Genomic DNA, 21,738 nt, shown 5'->3' with positions numbered 1-21,738 from the left:
ATGAGTAATGACATGAGAGAGAAAAATTCAGCCCTTAGTCATTGCACCAACCACCAGACTTCTGAGGAAGCCATCTTGAACAGTCCACAGCTGAATGAAGCCACATGAGTAACACAGCTGATAAAACATGAAGCATAGGAATCATCCCACTGGGCCCAGCCAACCCCAAAATCAATTAGAAATAATTATTGATGTATTAAGCCTCTAAATGTTGGTGTAGCTTGCTATAGAATAATAGAAAAATGAAGCAAAAATATGCATTTGACCACAAAGAAAACCTTTAAAACATCCAGAAAGTAGAGAATTTGTACGTCTTATTGTCTGCTGTTAATTTTATAAAAAGGTAAACCAACAATAAAAAAGTAAACTACACTTTTTGAAACAAAGGAAACTTAGAACACCTATAGAATTCAATATTCAGTGAAAAATGTATAGCTTGAATAGTGTTTATTGTCATAAAATGAGTGCAAAAATAAATAAATTACATATAACAACTAATGCAGATTTGAAAATGAATTAAAAATAAAGAAAAAAGATCAAATAAATTAACAAAGATGAAGATTAAAGTAATTAAATAGAAAACATTAACAGCAACAAGAAATAAAATAGTAAAACAGTTAAATAGAACATAAAATCAGTTAGTTGAAAGCACTTAAAATATACAATCTCCTAGCAAATCTGATTGAAAGGAAAAGAAACAAAAAGAGATACTTTTATAAATGAAAAATAAATGGGAAAAGATGTAGAAATAGAGATGCAAAAAAACAATAAAAAGAACACTAAGCATAATGTAAAATTATAAGCAATTTCAAAACCATTAAAAATGGATGAATCTATATTAAAATATAAACTACCCAAATACACACACCAATAATCTAAAAAGGAATTGAAAAAGTGGTCAAAGAAGTACCATTTTTGTTTAAAAAGGCTCCTAGGTGATTTTGTAGTTAAGTTCTATATAATCTTCCAATTATGTCTCCCTTATTAAAAAAAAAAAGGTCCTTTTTAAATTCTGATTAGAAATGCATTATTACCTTTGTTATATTAATTTGAAAGGATCAATATTTTTATAAATTTAAATCTTTCCATTTGGCAACACTGAAATTTACATTACAATATCATTTACAACTCCATCTTAATAAATTCATATAGCATAATTAGCTAGTTTATCACTGAGTTAAATTACTCCCAAAACTCTCTAATTATTCTTCCTGACTGCAAAATCCAATCTCTATCCCAAAATTCATCTTTCATAAAACTGGAAGAGTAATCTTAATTAAAAATACCAAATGGGGGGGGCGCCTGGGTGGCTCAGTTGGTTAGGCGACCGACTTCGGCTCAGGTCATGATCTTGCAGTTTGTGAGTTCAAGCCCCGCGTCTGGCCCTGTGCTGACAGCTCAGAACCTGGAGCCTGCTTCGGATTTTGTGTCTCTGCTTCTCTCTACCCCTCCCCTGCTCACGCTCTGTGTCTCTCTGTATCTCAATAGTAAATAAACGTTAAAAAAATTATTAAAAAAAAACATTAAAAATACCAAATGGATCAGTCTTAATATTCTTCAATAAGTCCCCATTTCTTATTCAAAATACAAATTATTATGCCATCCATAAATGGCCTCTATCAGGCATCCTACTATTCTTCTCCTCAATCCAAAAATCCTATCATACTCAAGAACTGGAATTTCTCTGAATAGTCTTTGTTCCCTCAAGCCTTTGTCTCTACACATTCTATAGAGATCCTTCCTGTTTTCTAACCCCATATTCTCAATTACTATATCATAATCCCATTTTATAGTACATTATGTTGGAATAGGGACATTATGTCTCAACTATGTGTTAAAAATTTCAGCTTTGAAATTAATGTTATATGTCAATTATATCTCAATTTTTTAACAAAAAATTAGAAGCCTTAGATTTAAAAAAAATCAATATTTTTTGTCAAGTCTGTCCCTCCTACATTACATTATATTATGATATGTGCAAGAAATTTATTCAAGTACAGATGGAATGTAATTATAATTACTGTTTATATTTGTATTAAGGACTTAATATCCTTAATACTTAAAAGTATGTAATTTTAACAGAAAGAATTCATGACACTATACATAGAAAAAACTAAGTGAAGTTTCTATAAATTTTAAGAGTTGATGATCCTTGAAAAGAAACAGTAAATGGGAGATCACACTTGAATTTACACTTTTTAGCCCCACTGACAGGATCACTGGGCTATCCAGTCCAACCAGAGTGCATCTTAGAACTCTGCAAATCTGGTCAAGTTATTTAATATCTCAGAGTTTCCTTTTCTAAAAATTGAATACAGCAGTCTCCCATTATCCACAGTTTTGCTTTCTGCAGTCTCAGTTACCTATGGTCAGCCATACTCTTGACTATAGTCACAAGATCAATAGTAGCCTACTACGTCACAATGCCTATGTAATTTCACCTCACTTTATTTCATCATGTGTGCATTTTATCATCTCATCACAAAAAGGATGAGTACAGTACAATAAGATTTTGAGAGAAATCACATTCATATAACTTTTACTGCAGTAATTGTTGTAATTGTTTTCTTTTATTATTAGTAATTGTTGTTAATCTCTTACTTCACCTAAGTTATAAATTAAGCTTTATCATAGATATGTATGCATGTACAAGAGAAAATATAGGATATACAGGATTTGGTATCATCCATGGTTTCAGGCATCCCCTGACAGTCTTGGAATGTATCCCTCTGGATAAGGGAGGACTACTGTAATAATAATTACTGCTAAGCATAACAAAATATGCTGTATGTGATTTGACTCACAAAACATTCAAATATGTAAAATATTTCTATTTTCTAAAAAATATGTTTGTCCTCATCCATATGATTAACCTGCCAATTGCCCACTTAGTAGATAGTTGCCTAGAGTAAATACAATCTATTTTTCTAACAAATAAAATGAAAATCACGTTAATAGAATAACAAAATATTTTTATCACTTTATCTAAACATGATTTTTTTTAAGTACAACTCTGGCTACTGACTGCTAGTCTATATAATGTCTTTGATGAAAAAGGACCCTTTGTTCAGGCAAATGCAACTATTCAAGGGTATACACTTGGCAAACCATGGGTTAGATTTCAACACCCACTTGTACCTTAACCCACCCCCTTGTTTAAGGCATAATTTGTACAAAGTAAGGGCAACCTTGGGTCCAAATGGATTATTTTATCTACGTCCTTGAAATACGTTAGAATAATTATTGGAATAATGATCCTCTAAAAGGTACACAACAAACAACAAAAAGCTAGCTCACTTAAAAACTAAAAGTTTTATATGACTTGTAAAACACTTTAAAAGCATTATAATTACTTGAACAGATGGATAATAATACCAACTGATTCTATTATCCATGCTGCCTGAGGAAGCAAAACCAAATGTATTTTCACTAACTGCAAATGCCAAGTAGGGTTCAGAGAGCCATATTTGCAGTTCAGATTTCACTACTAATTTATTCTCTAACTCCAAGTTAGTCACTTTTTAGCTTCTATTGATCTCTGTAAAATGGCCTAGATCAGTGATAGTACAGAAAGGCATTTTGGAGGAAGAAGATAAATTCCTTTAAAATTCTCATTAAATCCATAGACCTTATCCAGAAAAAAAAAATACACTTACATAGAAAATTTTGACCTTAAATTCAGAAAAGAATAATTTTAAATGACATTAGCTGCTACAGACTAAATGTTTGTGTCCCCCCGCAAAATTCATGTGTTCTAACCTAATCTCCATTGTGATGGCATTTGGAAGTAGGGCGTTTGGGAAGTGATTAGGGCATGAAGGTAATACCCTCATGAATGGTTTAGTGGCCTTATAAAAGAGGCTCCAGACACCTCCCTTGCCCTTTCTGCCATGTGAAGACACAGCAAGAAAATGGCCTTCTATGAACCAGGAATTGGGCTCTCACCAGACAACAAGTCTGCTGGTGCTTTGATCTTAGACTTCCCAGCCTCCAGAACTGTGTGAAATAAATGTTTGTTATTTAAGTCACCCATTCTTTGTTATAGAAGCCTAGTATGGTCTGAATTTTTGTGTCCCGCTTCCCTCCTCTCCCGACCTACAAATTCACATGTTGAAATCCTAATGCCCAATGTGCTGGTATTAGGATGGGGGCCCTCATGAATGAGATTAATGTCCATACAAAGGAGGACTGAGAGAATGCCTTTGCCTTTCCTGTCATATGAGAAAGAACATGAAGTCTGCAACCCAGAAGAGAGCCCTCACCCCACCATGTTGACACCCTGATCTTGAACTTCCAGACCCAAGAACTGAGAAACAAATTTCTGTTTTTTATAAACTACCCATTCCCTGATATTTTGTTAAAGCAGTCCAAATGGAATAAAACACAACCCAAATGAACTAAAACACTAACTTAAAAACTTCAAATATTAACTATATAAAGGGATTATAATAATTTTAAATACACAAATAAATATACTGTTAAATATACTGTTCTGTATAAAATAAAATGTTAAGTATGGTAGGCAGAATTCTAATATGGCCAGCATGATCTCCATCCTTGTGGTTATGCTCTGAATAATCCACTCCTTTTGACTATGGGTGGGACCTATGAGTTGATTCTAGCCAATAGAATATAGCAAAGTGATGAGATACCACTCCTTTTATTAGACTGCATTATATAGCTAACATGACAAGATATCATTCTCATGATCATGTTACATTATATAAGACGGTCAGCAAAATAGAGAAACTGGCCTTGAGGAAAAAGCAAGCTGCTGTGATGTAAACTGCCTATGGAAAGGTCTCATGGCTGAGTGCCTCAGTCCTAGGAAGGAAATGAAGTTTGCCACATCCAGTTGAGCTTGGAAGAGTAACTCAACTTACAGAATAGAATAGACCCTAGCCATTACCTTGATTGCAGTTTAGTGAGACCTTGAGCATAAGACACAGCTAAGCCTGCTCAGCCTCCTAACCCATTCAAACTGTGAGATAATACAAGTTATTTTAATAACTGAAAAATTTATGGTAACTTGTTATGCAGGAATAGAAAACAAATACCATAAAGTTGAACATTTTATATTCAACATCTCAAGTGGCCCTCTCATTTTCTTCCCAAATTTATGTTACTTGATTCTTGAACTATTCACATACACTTGTGGGACACAACTCCAGCCACTCACTAAAATGAGTGGTGTGATCCTCTGACAGTTATTATAAAAAATAAAAAAAAAAGTGAACTTGTAGCAAAAAAAAAAAAGTATTCCAAAGCCAAGATGAAATAAAGGTTACTTACCTTTCATTCGATCACATAAAAAAGAGTGGACTCTATAAGTCACAATTACTGAAGAGCTTTTTCTTATTTGATTCTTACACCTCATATACCTTTTTAAGATAAATAGATACCGTTTTACCCATTTTAGTAATCAAAAATACAAAGCTCAAGTAGGTTAAATGAACTTCCATTGTCACAGAACTAGTAAATCACTGTTATGACTTTCAAGATGACTTCTTTCCTCCATGATATTGTCTATAATTGAATAAACCATGGTAATTTTCATAACCTTGACTTGACAGTAAACATGCCTGGATTTACCATTTTATTTTCTGAAAAAAAACTTACTGAGAAAGTCAACCAACAAGAAATATCTTAGAAAGAATGTTAATACAAAAATACACACAAATGTACACACACACACATATATCCCCATGTTCACATACATACTAATGTTATCTACATATATAATTATCAGAGTGACTATTAATTAAATTTAGATGCATAGAGTATGTGTGTTACCTGAACTTGAAGCAAATCTTCTTTTACTTTAAGCTCTTTTACTAGAAACTTCTTCCTGTTATTAAAAAAGGTTTTTAAATTTATCATAATATTTTAAATTGCATGACTACTTTGCTTTCTTATTAGTACTTAAACCATTTTTAAAGAAAGAAAATTTCTCAAAACAATCATATTTTTAAGAGACATAAAATCCATATAAGTGATAAATAATTGAATAACATTTCTCAAGCTAACTTCTCATTGGTATGATTAAAATATGCAAGGGAGATGAGGCAAGGATTGTCAAAGTACACTGGTCATTTTTTTCCCCTCTGGTCATCTTTTCTTAAGTTTTTATTTAAAGTCCAGTTAGTTGGGGCACTTGGGTGGCTCAGTCGGTTAAGCAGCTGACTTCAGGTCAACAGGATCTCACGGTTAGTGGGTCCGAGCCCCGCATGGGACTCTCCTGACAGCTCAGACCCTGGAGCTTGCTTTGGGTTCTATGTTTCCCTCTCTCCCTCCCCCTCCCCTGCTTACATTCTGTCTCTCTCTCTCACATATAAATTAACATTAAATCTTTTTTTAATACATAAAGTCCAGTTGGTTAACATACAGAGTTATATTAGTTTCAGATGTACAATACAGTGATTCAATACTTCCATATAACACTCAGTGCTCATCACAAGTGTACTCCTTAATCCCCATCGCTTATTTAACCCATCCCCCCACCCACCTCCCCTCTGGTAACCACCAGTTTGTTCTCGATAGTTAAGAGTCTGTTTCTTGCTTTGTCAACAACACAAGAAACAACACATGTTGGCAAGGATGTGGAGAAAGGGGAACCCTCTTGCACTGTTGATGAGAATGCAAACTGGTACAGCCATTCTGGAAAACAGTATAATGGTCCCTCAAAAAGTTAAAAATAGAACTACCCTATGATCTAGCGATGGCACTACTAGGTATTTACAACGAGAGTACAAAAATACTAATCCAAAGGGATACATGCATTATCTACAATAGCTAAATTATAGAAACAGCCCGAGTGTCCATCAACTTATGAGTGGATAAAGATGATGTGATACCCCACCACCACCACATACACACATACACACACACTGGAATAATACCCAGCCATTAAAAAGAATGAAATCTTTGGGAATACAAGCTGGTGCAACCACTCTAGAAAATAATATGGAGGTTCCTCAAAAAATTGAAAATAGAACTACCCTACAACCCAGCAATTGCACTACTAGGTATTTATCCAGGGGATACCGGTATGCTGTTATAGAAGGGACACATGTACCCCAATGATTATAGCATCACTATCAACAATAGCCAAAGTATGGAAAGAGCCCATATGTCCATCGATGGATGAATGGATAAAGAAGATGTGGTGTGTGTGTGTGTGTGTGTGTGTGTGTGTGTGTGTGTGTGTGTATAAAATGGAGTATTACTCGGCAACCAAAAAGAATGAAATCTTGCCATTTGCAACTATGTGGATGGAACTGGAGGATATTATGCTAAGTGAAGTTAGTCAGAGAAGGACAAAAATCATACGACTTCATTCATATGAGGACTTTAAGAGACAAAACAGATGAACATAAGGGAAGGGAAACCAAAATAATATAAAAACAGGGAGGGGGCAAAGCATAAGAGACTTATAAATATGCAGAACAAACAGAAGGATACTAGAGGGGGTGTGGGAGGAGCGTTGGGCATTAAGGTAAGGGGCATTAAAGAATCTACTCCTGAAATCATTATTGCACTATATGCTAACTAATTTGGATGTAAAGTTTAAAAAAATAATATTAAGTATTAAGTTCAAAAAAAAAACTGATAGTGGCACCAGGAGATAACCAGAAAACTAGAGGATCAAACATCTCAGAGGAATACAGCAGGGAGAGAGCTCAATCTATAACATGACACCTGTTTTCAATGCCATGATATCAGACAAGTACCTGTACATTTAGATGCAATCAAGGAAGGATGGAGGTAGGGCTGGGGAAATCTTAAATTGATAGGATTTAAATTAGAAACGACCAGGAAAATCTTGAAACATATCCATTTCAAATCTTGTAATGTCTAATTCTATGGCATTAGCTAGATTAGATTTTTTGGAGGTTACAAATAGAAACAAAGAGGTTATAATTTTGTATTCATGAGTCAGAGGATTGTAAATGCTATATCTTTGTTCCCACAACTTTTTCTAAATAGACTCAACATGTTGATTTTCCACGAGAAGTTAGCTTTAGGGGCTGGCTAGCCTGGACCATAACTGCAAGCTGACACTTGTCTTTGGGAAATTATTTTTTTTAATGTTTATTTATTTTTGAGAGAGAGAAAGAGTGCGAGCAGGGGAGGGGATGAGAGAGAGAGGGAGACAAAGGATCCAAAGCAGGCTCTGTGCTGACAGCGGGGCTCAAATTCACAAAGTAGTTTGAGACCATGACTTGAGCTGAAGTTCATTGCCTAACTGACTGAGCCACCCAGGCACCCTGCCTTTTGGGAATTTAAACCGGACCTCAGAGCATCAAGAGGGGATTTTTCCTTTTTGATATGGGTCCTCCTTTATCCAGAAGTTAGTCATTAAAATCATGGCAATGTTCTATTGTTTAAGAAGATGAAAAAACTGATATTTTGGTAACTAATATATCCCAGGACCTACAGCAGTGCTTCCACAAAATAAGCTCTCAATAAATCTATGTTGAATAAATTAAAAAAAAAAGGAATGAAATCTTGCCATTTGCAACAATGTGGGTGGAGCTTAGTATTATGCTAAGTGAACTAAGCCATTCAGAGAAAGACAAATACCATATGATTTTACTCATATGTGGAATTAAAGAAACAAAACAAATGAGCAAAAGAAAAAAAAAGAAAGAAAGTAGTCATCTTTTCCTCTCTGAGACAAAGGTCAAGGCTACTTATCCAATGAATTTCTTTTCAGAATTTATAAAACTCTATAAAGATTGAATTCACAGTTCCTTTTTAAAATTATGTATTTATATTAGGGGCTTTTAAATGTTTATTTATTTTTGAGAGAGAAAGAGAGACAGAGCATGAATGAGGGAGGGGCAGAGAGAGAGGGAGACACCAAATATGAAGCAGGCTCCAGGCTCTCAGTTGTCAACACAGAATTCGATGCAGGGCTCAAACTCATGAACCGTGAGATCATGACCTGAGCGGAAGTGGGACACTTAACCAACTGAGCCACCCAGGCACCCCATATTAGGGTTTGACTAAAGCAAATTCAAAATGCAAAAAAAAAAAATTTATATTATTAAAGAGATATTCACTTAAAAAGGCCACTTTACAATAATCCACATGCATAAAAAATAGATCATTCCTTTCACAAAATAAGTATAATCAAGAAAAAAAAAAAGAATAGCCCAGACTGAGGAGTTAATATACAAATCACAAATCACTAGCTAAACCATCAAGGAAATAATGTAAATCCTCTGTCCCTAAAATGATTTACAGATTTAACTCTGTTTACTTATTCCTGACTATCTGGTTCATTCTCCTAACCTACCTTTAGTTCTTTGTTCTTCCTTTCCCAGCCCTCTTCCTCCGTCATATCCTGGTCTGCTTATAAAACTATGGTATTACATAGTGTTACATTTTTTAGAAACCTGTTAAAAGTTATGTTTATATGACCTCAAATTGTTTGTATAAAATGAAAATGTAAATTAACAAGGAAAAAATATAAACATGTAGCTTTATATCTTACTCTTCTGTATCCTCAGATTTTCTTTTGTCTTTTTTCTTCTCCATTTTTATAGTTTTCTTTGTTCGATCATACGTAGACTTTGCTTTCTGTGTAATTTTATATAAGCCAGAAACAAACAGTTAATGAGACAATAATTAGAGGGAAATAAAAGATAATATGCATTACTAAGATTTCCATTTTACTTTGAGAATCACTATACTATGTTTCAAGAAAAATTATCTAAAAAGAAGCACAACAAAATTAAGGATACAATCAGAACGCTTGTTATGGTACTCTACTGAATGTAAGTTGTATATAAGTTAATACATATCAAAAGAAGTAAATTCCCCTGACAAATTACAGCCAGGTCTTCTCTAATATATACATATCTTCCTGAAAATCATCTATGAAAACTCATGCACTAAAAACTGCAGGATATATGAGAGAAATGAGGTAAGGTGCCCAGCATGCAACAAACATTGTCAATGATACATTTTTTAAAAATAGAGACCTAATAAAAACAGTTCCATTTTACAAAGTTAGATGATTTGAGAAACACATAGTATGAGAAATATAGTTCTTTATTTTGAGAAAGACATGAGGTGTGTTTGTGGAAGTGATCATCGAATAGGTTGCAAATTGTTATCGTGTAGTTTGGGAAGAAGGATGATCTGAAATCACATAAAAAGTTGTAATGACAGATGTGGACTGGTGTGGTACACTACAAACATGGTGAACTAATACAGTGTGCAGAGTCTGCTTTCTCCTTTTACCTAGTACTCTTAGCAGATGAATTTGTGCATAAACACATGTAAAATTCATATTATGTTCAAATTGTTTGTGTTAGAACAAATTTGCATTTCAAAACAAATATTACAGCAGAACTAACCACATATTTTAAAGTATTATTGAATGACTATGTAGTAATAGATTATTTTATACAAGAAAGTTGAGAAAAAAATTAACAATTAGATTACTGAAATTTGTAGATGAGCTTAATAATAGAGACCTATTATGGCATTAGGTGTTTATTTCCTGTTTTATACAACAACTCCCAAAAGATACAACTTCACTATAGTGGTAAAGTTCTCACAAGTTAAACACAAAGTGTAATAATCCTCATAAAATATGAAAAAACCTGTATAATAATGAATTGCAATGGAATTCTTAAGGTCTCCAGGTAACTTTCTAGTTTAAATATGAGTTTGGGGATATATTTCTTATACAGAAAAATCTAATATACATTGGCCATCAAAAATACTTTAAAAATGAAAGGAAAAAAGACTAAAAGTAATGAACAGATCATCAGTTACTTGTGAGAAAACTTCAAGTGGACAAAGATACTTGTAATTTCAGTACATAATGGAGAGAAGAAGTGAGCAAAGAAAATAAATATTTGAAGAAACAATGGACAAATTTTACTTTCAAATTTGACAAAACTTTATGCTCACAAACCCACAAAAAATATAAGGAAAACTAGTTCTAAGACATATGATAATAAAATTATAAGCAATGATGAGGATAAAATCTTAAAAGCAGAGGAGGAAAGCAGATTATATATAAAATAAAGTGGACAGCAGACTTTTCAGAAACAATGCAAGCCAGAAGATAAAAAAGAAACTCTTTAAAGTACTAGAAGAAAAGAACCAGCCAACCTAGAATTCTTTGTCCAGAGAAAATATGTTTTAAAACTGAATACAAAAGAAAAAAGTTTTTCAGAAATCAAAAAGTTGAAAGAATGAATCAGCTGCAGACCTGAACAACAATAACAAAAATTATGAAGAATCCTTTAAGCACAAGAAAAATGACACTAGACAGAAATAAGGAAATATACAAATTAAAGACCAACATAAATGATAATTAAATGAGTAAATAAATATAAAGACTGTTTTCCTTATTATTTAAATCTCTTTAAAAGGTAATAATTTACAGCTAAACTAATAACAATGTGTTGTGCAGCTTATACCATAGGTAGTAAAATGTATGAAAATAGTGGTACTCAGGCTGGAAAAGGACAAAGCACATTATCTTAAGGTTCTTAAGTACAGTCTTAAAGGTTCTTAAGTAAAGTTTTAAAACAAGACTGTAAACCCTTTACTATAAAGCAAGCAATTGAGCAGCAAGTTAAAAAGTAATAAAGATTTTGTTACCTGGAAGTGTGGTGCTATTGTAACATATAACTAAAAATGTAGAAGTGGTTTCAGAATTGGGAAGTAGGCAGAGGCTGAAAGAATTTTATGGAGCATGAAAAAAATATTTAGCAAATTATGAAAAGAAGAAAAATATTTTAACCTGATAAACAATATTGAAAGAGAAAGAAAGAGCAGGCAGAATGACCATAGAAACAAGAATATTTCCTTTTAAAATCAGGAACAAATGAAAAATACCTACTCTCATCATGTCTATTCAATATCATTCTAGAGGTCTTTGCCAGTTTAGCCAGGCAAGAAAAAGAAATAGTATTACAATTGGAAAGCAAGAAAATTTAGGCTATTATTAGTCACATATACTTTGGATACAAAATTAAGTAAACAAAATTTATTACACTTCTCTAATGACAGTTTGAAATATTTTTAAAAGATAGCAATTAAAATAGCATAAAAATCTGAAACATTTATACTTTATACAGCAAGGCTGTCATTCAGAATAAAAGGAGAGATAAAGATTTTCCAAGACAAGCAAAAACTAAAGGAGTTTTGTGAACGCTAAACCAGCTCTACATGAAATGTTAAAAGGGACTCTTTGAGTAGGAAAGAGAGACCAAAAGCAACAAAGACTAGAAAGGAACAGAGACAATCTATAGGAACACTGACTTTACAGGTAATACAATGGCACTAAATTCATACCTACCAATAATGACTGAATGCAAATGGACTAAATGCTCCAATCAAAGACATAAGGTATAAGAATGGATACAAAAATAATACCTATCAATATGCTGCTTACAAGAGACTCATTTTAGAACCAAAGACATTTCCAGATTGAAAGTGAGGGTACAGAGAACCATTTTTCTTGCTAATGGATTTCAAAAGACAGGTGGAGTAGCCATACTTATATCAAACTCAATTTTAAACCAAAGACTGTAATAAGAGATGAAGAAGGGCACTACATTATAATAAAGGAGTCTACCCAACAAAAAGATATACCAATTTTAAATATTTATGCTCCCAACTTGAAATCAGCCAAATATATTAGTAAAAAAACACTTAAAGACACTCATTGATAATAATACAAGAATAGTAGGGGACTTTAACAACACACTTACAACAATAGACAGATCATGTAAGCAGAATACCAACAAGGAAACAATGGCTTTGAATGGCATACTGGACAAGATAGACTTAAAAGATATATTCAGAGTATTTCATCCTAAAGCAGAAGAATACAAATTCTTTTAAAGTGTACACAGAACATTCTCCAGAATTGATCACATACTGGGTCACATATCAGCCCTCAACCAGTACAAAATATTGAGATCCTACCATGGGTATCTTCAGACTGCACAATGCTATGAAACTTGATATCAACCACAGGAAAAATTTTGGAAAGACCACAAACACATGGAGGTTGAAGAACATTCTACTAAAGAATGAATGGGCTAACCAGGAAATTAAAGAAGAAATAGGGGTGCCAGAAGGCTCAGTCAGTTAAGCACCCAACTTCAGCTCAGGTCATGATCTTATGGTTCATGAGTTTGAGCCCTACATCAGGCTCTCTGCTGTCAGCACACAGCCCACTTCAAATATTCTGCCCCATCTCTCTCTGCCCCTCCCCTACTCCAGCTCGTTCACTACCTCCCTATCTATCTCTCTCTCAAAAAAAAAATAAAACATTAAAGAAGAAATTAAAAAATGCATGGAAGCAATGAAAATGAAAATACAACAGTCCAAAACCTCTGGGATGCAGCAAAGGTGGTCATAACAGGGGAGAATATAGCAATACAGCCCTTACCCAAAAAGCAAGAAAAGTCTCAAATACACAATCTAACCTTACACCTAAAGGAGCTGGAAAAAGAGCAGCAAATAAAACCTAAAACAAACAGAAAAAGGTAAATAATAAAGATTAGAGCAGAAATAAATGAAATAGGAATTTAAAAAAAACATTAGAACAGATCAACAAAACTAGGAGCTAGTTCTTTGAAAGAATTAACAAAATCAATAAATCCCTAGGCAGACTTATTAAAAATCGAGGGGGGGGGGAGAAAGGACCCAAATAAATAAAACCTCAAAAGAAAGAGACATCATGACCAAACACCACAGAAGTACAAACAATTAAAAGAGATTATGAAAAATTATATGCCAACAAATTAGGCAATCTGGAAGAAAATGGATAAAATTCCTAGAAACATATAAACTACCAAAACTGAAACAGGAAGAAATATAAAATTTGAAAAGACCCATAACCAGCAAAGAAATTGAATTAGTAATCAAAAATCTCCCAACGAACAAGAGTCCAGGGCCAGATGGCTTCCCAGGGGAATTCTATCAAACAGTTAAAGAGTTAATACCTATTTTTCTCAAACTGTTCCAAAAAATAGAAACGGAAGGCAAACTTCCAAACTCATTATATTAGGCAGGCACTATCTTCATTCCAAAACCATGCAAAGACCCCACTGAAAAGGAGAATTACAGGCCAATATCCCTGCTGAACACAGATGCAAAAATTCTCAAAAAGATACTAGTAAATCAAATACAACAGCACATACAAAGCATCATTCACCATGATCAAGTGGGATTTATTCCAGGGCTGCAGGGTTGGTTCAATATTTGTAAATCAATCAACAGATACATCACATTAATAAGAGAAAGGATAAGAACCATATAATCTTCTCAATAGATGCAGAAAAAGCATTTGACAAAATAAAGAATCTATTCTTGATAAAAGCCCTCAAGAAAGTAGGGATAGAAGGAACACACTTCAACATCATAAAGGCCATACATGAAAGACCCACCACTAATATCATCTCAATGGGGAAAAACTGAGAGATTTCCCCCTAAGTTCAGGAACATGACAGGGATGTCCACTCTCAACACTGTTCAACATAGTACTGGATGTCCTCGCCTCATTTTCATAAAGAAGAAAAGGCATCCGAATTGGCTAGGAAGAAGTCAAACTTCCACTCTTAGCAGATGACATGATACTCTATGCAGAAAACATGAAAGACTCCACCAAAAAACTGCTAGAACTAATACATGAATTCAGCAAAGTTGCAGGATACAAAATCAATGTACAGAAATCGGTTGCATTTCTGTACACCGGTAATGAAGCAACAGAAACAGAAATTGAGAAATTGATCCCATTTACAATTGCACCAAAACCCATAAGATACCCATTAATAAACCTAAGCAAAGAAGCAAAAGATCTGTACTCTGAAAATTAAGGAACACTTGTGAAAGAAACTGAAGACACAAAGAAATGAAAAAATATTCCATGCTCATGCATTGGAAGAACAAACATTGTTAAAATGTCCATACTATCCAAAGCAATCTACACATTTAATGCAATCCCTATCAAAGTACCAACAACATTTTTCACAGTGCTAAAACAAACAATTCAAAAATTTGTATGGAACCGCAAAAGACCCCAACCATCCAAAGTAATGTTGCAAAGAGAAAAAAAAGAAAAGAAAGAAAGAAAAAGCAAAGTGGGAGGCATCACAATTCCAGACTTAAAGCTGTACTACAAAGCTGTAATCATCAAGACATTATGGTACTGGCACAAAAACAGACACATAGATCAATGGAACAGAATAGAAAACCCACAATGGACCCACAACTGTATGGTCAACTAATCTTTGACAAAGCAGAAAAGAATAATCAATGGGAAAAAAGATCGTCTCCTCAGCAAATGGTGCTGGAAGAATGGACCACTTTCTTACACCATACACAAAAATAAATTGAAAATGGATGAAAGACCTAAATGTGAGACAGGAAACCATCAAAATCCTAGAGGAGAAAACTAATGGTGTTGGGAAAACTGGACAGTGACATGCAGAAGAATGAAACTGGATCACTTTCTTACACTATACACAAAAATTCAAAATGGATGAAAGATCTAAATATGAGAAAGGAAACAAAGTCTTGGAGGAGACACAAGCAGGAACCTCCTTGACCTCACCCGTAGCAAGGTCTTAGTACACACATCACCTGAGACAACAGAAACAAAAACAAAAATAAACTACTGGGCCTTCATCAAGATAAAAAGCTTCTGCACAGTGATGGAAACAATCAACAAAACTAAAAGGCAATTTACAGAATGGAACAAAATATTTGCAAATGACATACCTGATAAAGGCTTAGTAGCCAAAATGTATAAAGAACTTTTATAAAACTCAATAGCCAAAATAAATAATCCAGTTAAAAAATGGGCAGAAGACATAGACATTTTCCAAAGAAGACATCCAGATGGCCAACAGACACATGAAAAGATGCTCAACATCCCTTATCATCAGGGAAATACAAATCAAAATTACAATGAGGTACCACCTCATATCTGTCAGAATGGCTAAAATTAACAACATAAGAAACAACAGGTGTTGGTGAGGATGCAGAGAAAGGGGAACCCTCTTGCATTGTTGGGTGGGAATGCAAACTGGTGCAACCACTCTGGAAAACAGCATGGAGGTTCCTCAAAAGTTAAAAATAAAACTACCCTGTGATCCACTATTTACACTACTAGATATTTATCCAGAGAATACAAAAATAGGAATTCAAAGGGATACATGCACCTCTATCATCAACCAAGAGCCAAATTATGGAAAGAGCCCAAATGTCCACTGACTGATGAATGAATAAGGAAGATATGGGGTGTGTGTGTGTGTGTGCATATATATATATATATACATATATATACATATACATATATACATATATATACATATACATATGCATACACATATATATACATATATATATATACACACACACACCCCATATCTATATATAGCATATCTATATGTATATCTATATCTATATCCATATCTAGATAGATATATAGATGATATAGATATAGATAGATGATATAGATATAGATATAGATATAGATATATAGATATAGATATATACAGTGCAATATTACTCAGCCATTAAAAAAGAATGAATTCTTGCCATTCAGTATTATGCTAAGCAAAATAAGTCAGTCAGAGAAAGAAAAATACCATAGGATTTCACTCATATGTGGAACTTAAGAAACAAAACAAAGGATCATGGGTTAAAACAGAGAGAGGAAAACTAAGAAACAGACTCTTAACTATAAAGAACAAATTGATGGTTACCAAACAGGAGGTGCGTACAGGACAAGTTAAATAGGTGATGAGGACTGAGCGCACTTGTGATCAGCACCAGGTGTTGCATGTAAGGGTTAAATCACTAAATTGTACAGCTTAACTAATATACTTTATGTTAAATAACTAGAATTTTTAAAAACCTTTAAAAAATAAAATATATTTGAAAAATCTAATTTGTTGATATTTTAATAAATAAATATTTGGCCTAGAAATGTCTTGTGGAATGTTTAAATTTTATGTCTGTTTTTCATAGTATCTGGTTTTAATAGCTAATATGGTAATTTAGAAAATAGCGTTATTTTACTTTCACAGCATAGCTATTATCTATAATTAATATCAAAAGTGTGTTATAAACATTTAAATATATCTTTGATGTCTGTCCTACAAAAATAAGGCTTTTTAGGTATTCTTCCATTTTCAGACACTAAAATTGAACTAACCTCTGTAGTCTTCAACTTTTGTAGTTCATTTTCCAGCACCAATTTCTCCTCTAGTAACACTTGGAAATTACTTTGCATTTCTTTGTATTTCTAAAAACAAAGAATATAATTTGAGTAATAGTGAAAATCATACAGGGGCACCTGGGTGGCTCAGTAGGTTGAGTGCCAGACTTCAGCTCAGGTCATGATCTCACTGTTCCTGAGTTCGAGCCCCATGTTAGACTCTGTGCTGACAATGCAGAGCCTGCTTTGGATTCTCTGTCTCTCTCTCTCCAAATGACAATGACTCTCTCTCTCTCTCCCCCTCCCTCTCAAAAATAAATAAATATTTTTTTAAAAAGAAAATCATATGTTTCATCACAGAGAAGCTATTTGGGCACTTAATTATTAAAGTAAGAAAGTCTCCATGAACTCATGAAATAATGAACCATTGATATTAATCTGCATAATGAACTACAATTGGGGCTGAAAGAGGCAAAGGAGCTAGAAGTAACAATAAATGGAAATGTAGAAGAACATGGGGTATTATAGTTCAATATTTTAGAAGTGAAGTGTTTTTGAGTGACAATAAGGTCTAGTAAAATAAAAAAAGACAAAGCTTTCCAGCTCACATATACATAGAAATTTCTTGAATAAACTGAGGAAGCACTAAACCTTTATTGAAGATTATGCATCCTGACAATTTCTAGACTCTAATATTTTCACAGGCAGAGTGCAATTTCAAACTGAGAGTGCTATACTTACATCCTCTAACAAACCTTGATCATTCATAGCTCTGAAAAACAAACCAAAAATATCTGTAATGTATTATCATTTTACATTCATATTTTTATTTATGTAACATACTTATATATTTTCTTTGAAAAAATTAAAAATAATATAAATAATGTTAGAATACACTTTGACCATTATTCCAAAAATCCAGTGCTCTCTCTAGAGATATTATTAGATTTCTGTGTATCTTTTCAGAACCTGTTCAATACATTTATATAATACTACATATATCTATTTGATTCTATAATTCTTGTTAGTGGGTTGGGTGACTGCCTTGTTTTCTTTTTCATGTAAATTACAGCAATGTATATATTGTCCTAAACTTATTATTTTCACTTCACACAATGTCTGAGATCTATTTATATTGGTAAACATAGATGTATCTCACTCCTTTTAAGTACCACTTCTTATTCCATAGCAGGATTTAGCAAACTTTTTCTATAAAGAGCCAGATAGTAAATATTTTAGACTTTACAGGCCAGATGAACTGTCACCACTGCCCAACTCTGCAAAACCAGGCATAAATGATAGGAAAATGAAAGGACTTGGCTAGATTTGACTCATGGGCTGAAGTTTGCCAAAAACTGTTCCAAGGTATGGGTAAACTATAGATTTTTATTTTGGACAAATGAGTTACTTATTATAATCCAAATTGTATAAAGCTTTAAGATATAATTAACATACCATACAATTCACTCATTTAAAGTATACAACTCAATGGTTTTTCATATATTCACCAAGTTGAGCAACTATTACCACTATTTAATTTTGGAACATTTTGATTACCTCAAAAAGAAACCCTGTACCAATTAGCAGTCACTCCCTATTCTTCCCAACACTGTCCCCAAACCTGGCAGGCACTAATCTATTTCCTATATCTATAGATTTGCCTATTCTGGATATTTCATACAAATAAAATTATATGTGGTCTTTTGGAACTGGTTTATTACACTTAGTGTACTGTTTTCAAGATTCATCCATGTTGTAGCATATATCAGTACTATGTTCCTTGGTACTGCCAAATATTATTCCATTGTACACATTTGATTTATCCATAATCCATATAGGCATTTAGATTATTTCCACTTTGGGGCTATTATGAATAATGCTACTATGAACATCCATGTACAAGTTTTTGCTTGTACATAGGTTTTCCATCTCTCAGGTATAAACCTAGGAACAGAATTGCTGGGTCATATATTGACATTGTATTTAACATTTTAAGGAACTGACAAACTGGTTTCCATAGCAGACACACCACTTCAATTCCCACCAGCAACGTATAAGGGTCCCAATTTCTCTAAATCCTTGCCAACAATTGTTATTGTCATCTTTTTTTATTACAGCCATCCTAATCGATGTGAAGTGGTATATCATTGTAATTTTTATTTGAAATTCCCTAAAGGCTAATGATGTTCAGCATCACTTCATGTGCTTATCGGCCATTAGTATATCTTGCTTCAGAAAATGTCTTTTCAGATTATTTGTCCATTTTTAAATTGTGTTATTTATCTTCTTATTATGCAGGTATAAGAATTATTTATATACTCTGGATACAAGTTCCTTATCAAATATATGATTTGCGAATAGTTTTCACATTCTAGGTGTTGTCTTTTCATATGCTTAATGTATCATTTGCAGTACAAAGGTTTTTAGTTTTATGAAAGTCAACTTATCTATTTTCTTCTCTTTTGTTGGTTGTACTTTTGGTGTCCTATTTAAAAAACCATTACATTACTCAACGTCACAAAGATTTATTCCTGTGTTTCTTCTAAAAGGCTCTTTTGCATATAGATATCCAGTTGCCCAAGTACCAATTATTAAAAAGACTATCCTTTCCACAAATGATATATCTAATAAAGGATTAATATTCAAAATATATAAAGAACTTATACAAGTCAACACCAAAAAATATATAATCTGATTTTAAAATGGGCAAAGTACATGAATGACATTTTTCCAAAGACATAAGCATAGAAAACTGACACATGAAAAGATGTTCAACATCACTAATCATCAGGGAAATGGAAATCAAAACCACGATTAGATATCACCTCACATCTGTTAGAATGGCTAAAATCAAAAACACAAGAAATAACAAGTGCTGATGAGGATGTAGAGAAAAAAAAAACACAAACCCTTGTGTACTTTTGGTGGAATGCAAGCTGATGTAGCCACTGTGGAAAACAGTATGGAGATTCCTCAAAAAATTAAAAATAGAGCTATCTTACAATCCAGTAATTACACTACTGGGTATTTAACCAAAGAATACACAAATACTAATTTGAATAGTAGATGCACCCCTATATTTATTCCAGCATTATTTACAATAGCCAAACTATGGAAGTAGCAAAGTCTCCATCAATAGATAATTTGATAAAGAAGACATTTGTATATGTACATATACACACATACAGTGGATTATTCAGCCATATAAAGAATGAAATCCTGCCATTTGCAACAACATGGATCTAGAAGGTACAGTGTTAAGTGAAAGTCAAAGACAGATACCATATGATTTTACTCATGTGGAATTTAAGAAACAAAATAAACAAAGGGAAAAAAAGAGAAAGAAACAAACCAAGAAACAAACCCCTAAATATAGAGAATAAACTGGCGGTTACCAGAGAGGAGGTGGGTGGGTAAATGGCTGAAATAAAGGGGATTAAGAGTACCCCGAGTAATGTATAGAATTACTGAATCATCATATTGTACACCTGAAATATAACACTGTATTTTTATTATACTTGAATAAAAAATTAAAATTAAAATATTATTAAAAGACTATTAAAAAATTAATTGACCATAAATGTAAGGGTTTATTTCTGGACATTCAAGTTTATTCCATTGATGTATGTAGGTATAACTTTATGCCAATACCACATTGTCTTGATTACTACAGCCCTGTATTAAGTTTTAAAATTAGTTAAGTGTGAATCCTTCAACTTTGTTCTTCTTAAGATTTCTTTGGCTCTTCTGGATTCCTTGTATTTCCACATGAATTTTAGGATCAGCTTGTCAGTTCATGCAATAAGAAAGCTGGCATTTTGAAAGAGATTGCATTGAATCTCTAGATCAGTTTGGGGAACACTACCATTTTAAGATTATTAAGTCTAACAGTCCATGAAAATGGAATGTCTATCCATTTAACTAGGTCTTCTTTAAGTTCTTTCAATGATGTTTTGTAGTTTTCAGTGCACAAGTCTTACACTTCTTTTGTTAAATTCATTCTTGTTGTCTTTGGTGGTATTTTAAATGGATTTTTTTTTTTTAATTTCACTTTTGGAATGTTCATCATTAGTGTATTAGATTCCTGGGGCTGCTGTAACAAAGTATCACAATCTGGGTAACTTAAAACTACAAATATTTTATGCTCTCACAGTTTTGGAGACTACAAATCTAAAATTCAGTTGTTAGGGCCATGCTCCTTCTAGAACCTCTAGAGGAGAATCCTTGTTTGCCTCTTTCAGCTCCTAGTAGTGCCTGGTATTCTCCGGATTGTAGTAGCACAAATCCAATCTCTGCCTCCATAACTTCTTCCCTCTTTCTATACTGTCTTCTCCAATTATTACAAGGATACCAGTCATATTGGATTAAGGGCCCATCCTACTCCAGTATGACCTCATCTTAACTAATTACATCTACAATGACCCTATTTAAAAATAAGTTCAGGGGCACCCTGGTGGCTCAGTCAGTTGAGCGTCCTACTCTTGGTTTCAGCTCAGGTCATGATCTCACAGTTGGTGAGTTTCAGCTCCACA

The 21,738-nt window shown here is 33.3% G+C and overlaps 1 protein-coding gene across 3 annotated transcripts in view; it reads right to left on the bottom strand.

Annotated features, from left to right (window-relative positions):
• Positions 1-21,738, bottom strand: part of LOC102966878 (coiled-coil domain-containing protein 7) — a 134,512-nt gene that overhangs the window by 37,510 nt on the left and 75,264 nt on the right. For all 3 annotated transcript variants that reach the window (XM_042991358.1, XM_042991356.1, XM_042991357.1), the window contains 4 exons: positions 17,948-17,978; positions 17,204-17,293; positions 9,500-9,585; positions 5,794-5,848 (listed from right to left, as the gene is read on the bottom strand). In XM_042991358.1, the coding sequence (XP_042847292.1) occupies positions 5,794-5,848; positions 9,500-9,585; positions 17,204-17,293; positions 17,948-17,978 (262 nt within the window). The remainder of the gene's footprint in view (positions 1-5,793; positions 5,849-9,499; positions 9,586-17,203; positions 17,294-17,947; positions 17,979-21,738) is intronic.

This window comes from Panthera tigris, chromosome B4, assembly GCF_018350195.1.
Source record: "Panthera tigris isolate Pti1 chromosome B4, P.tigris_Pti1_mat1.1, whole genome shotgun sequence".
Classification (NCBI taxonomy): Eukaryota; Metazoa; Chordata; class Mammalia; order Carnivora; family Felidae; genus Panthera; species Panthera tigris.
This window is presented reverse-complemented; position numbering and strand designations above follow the sequence as displayed.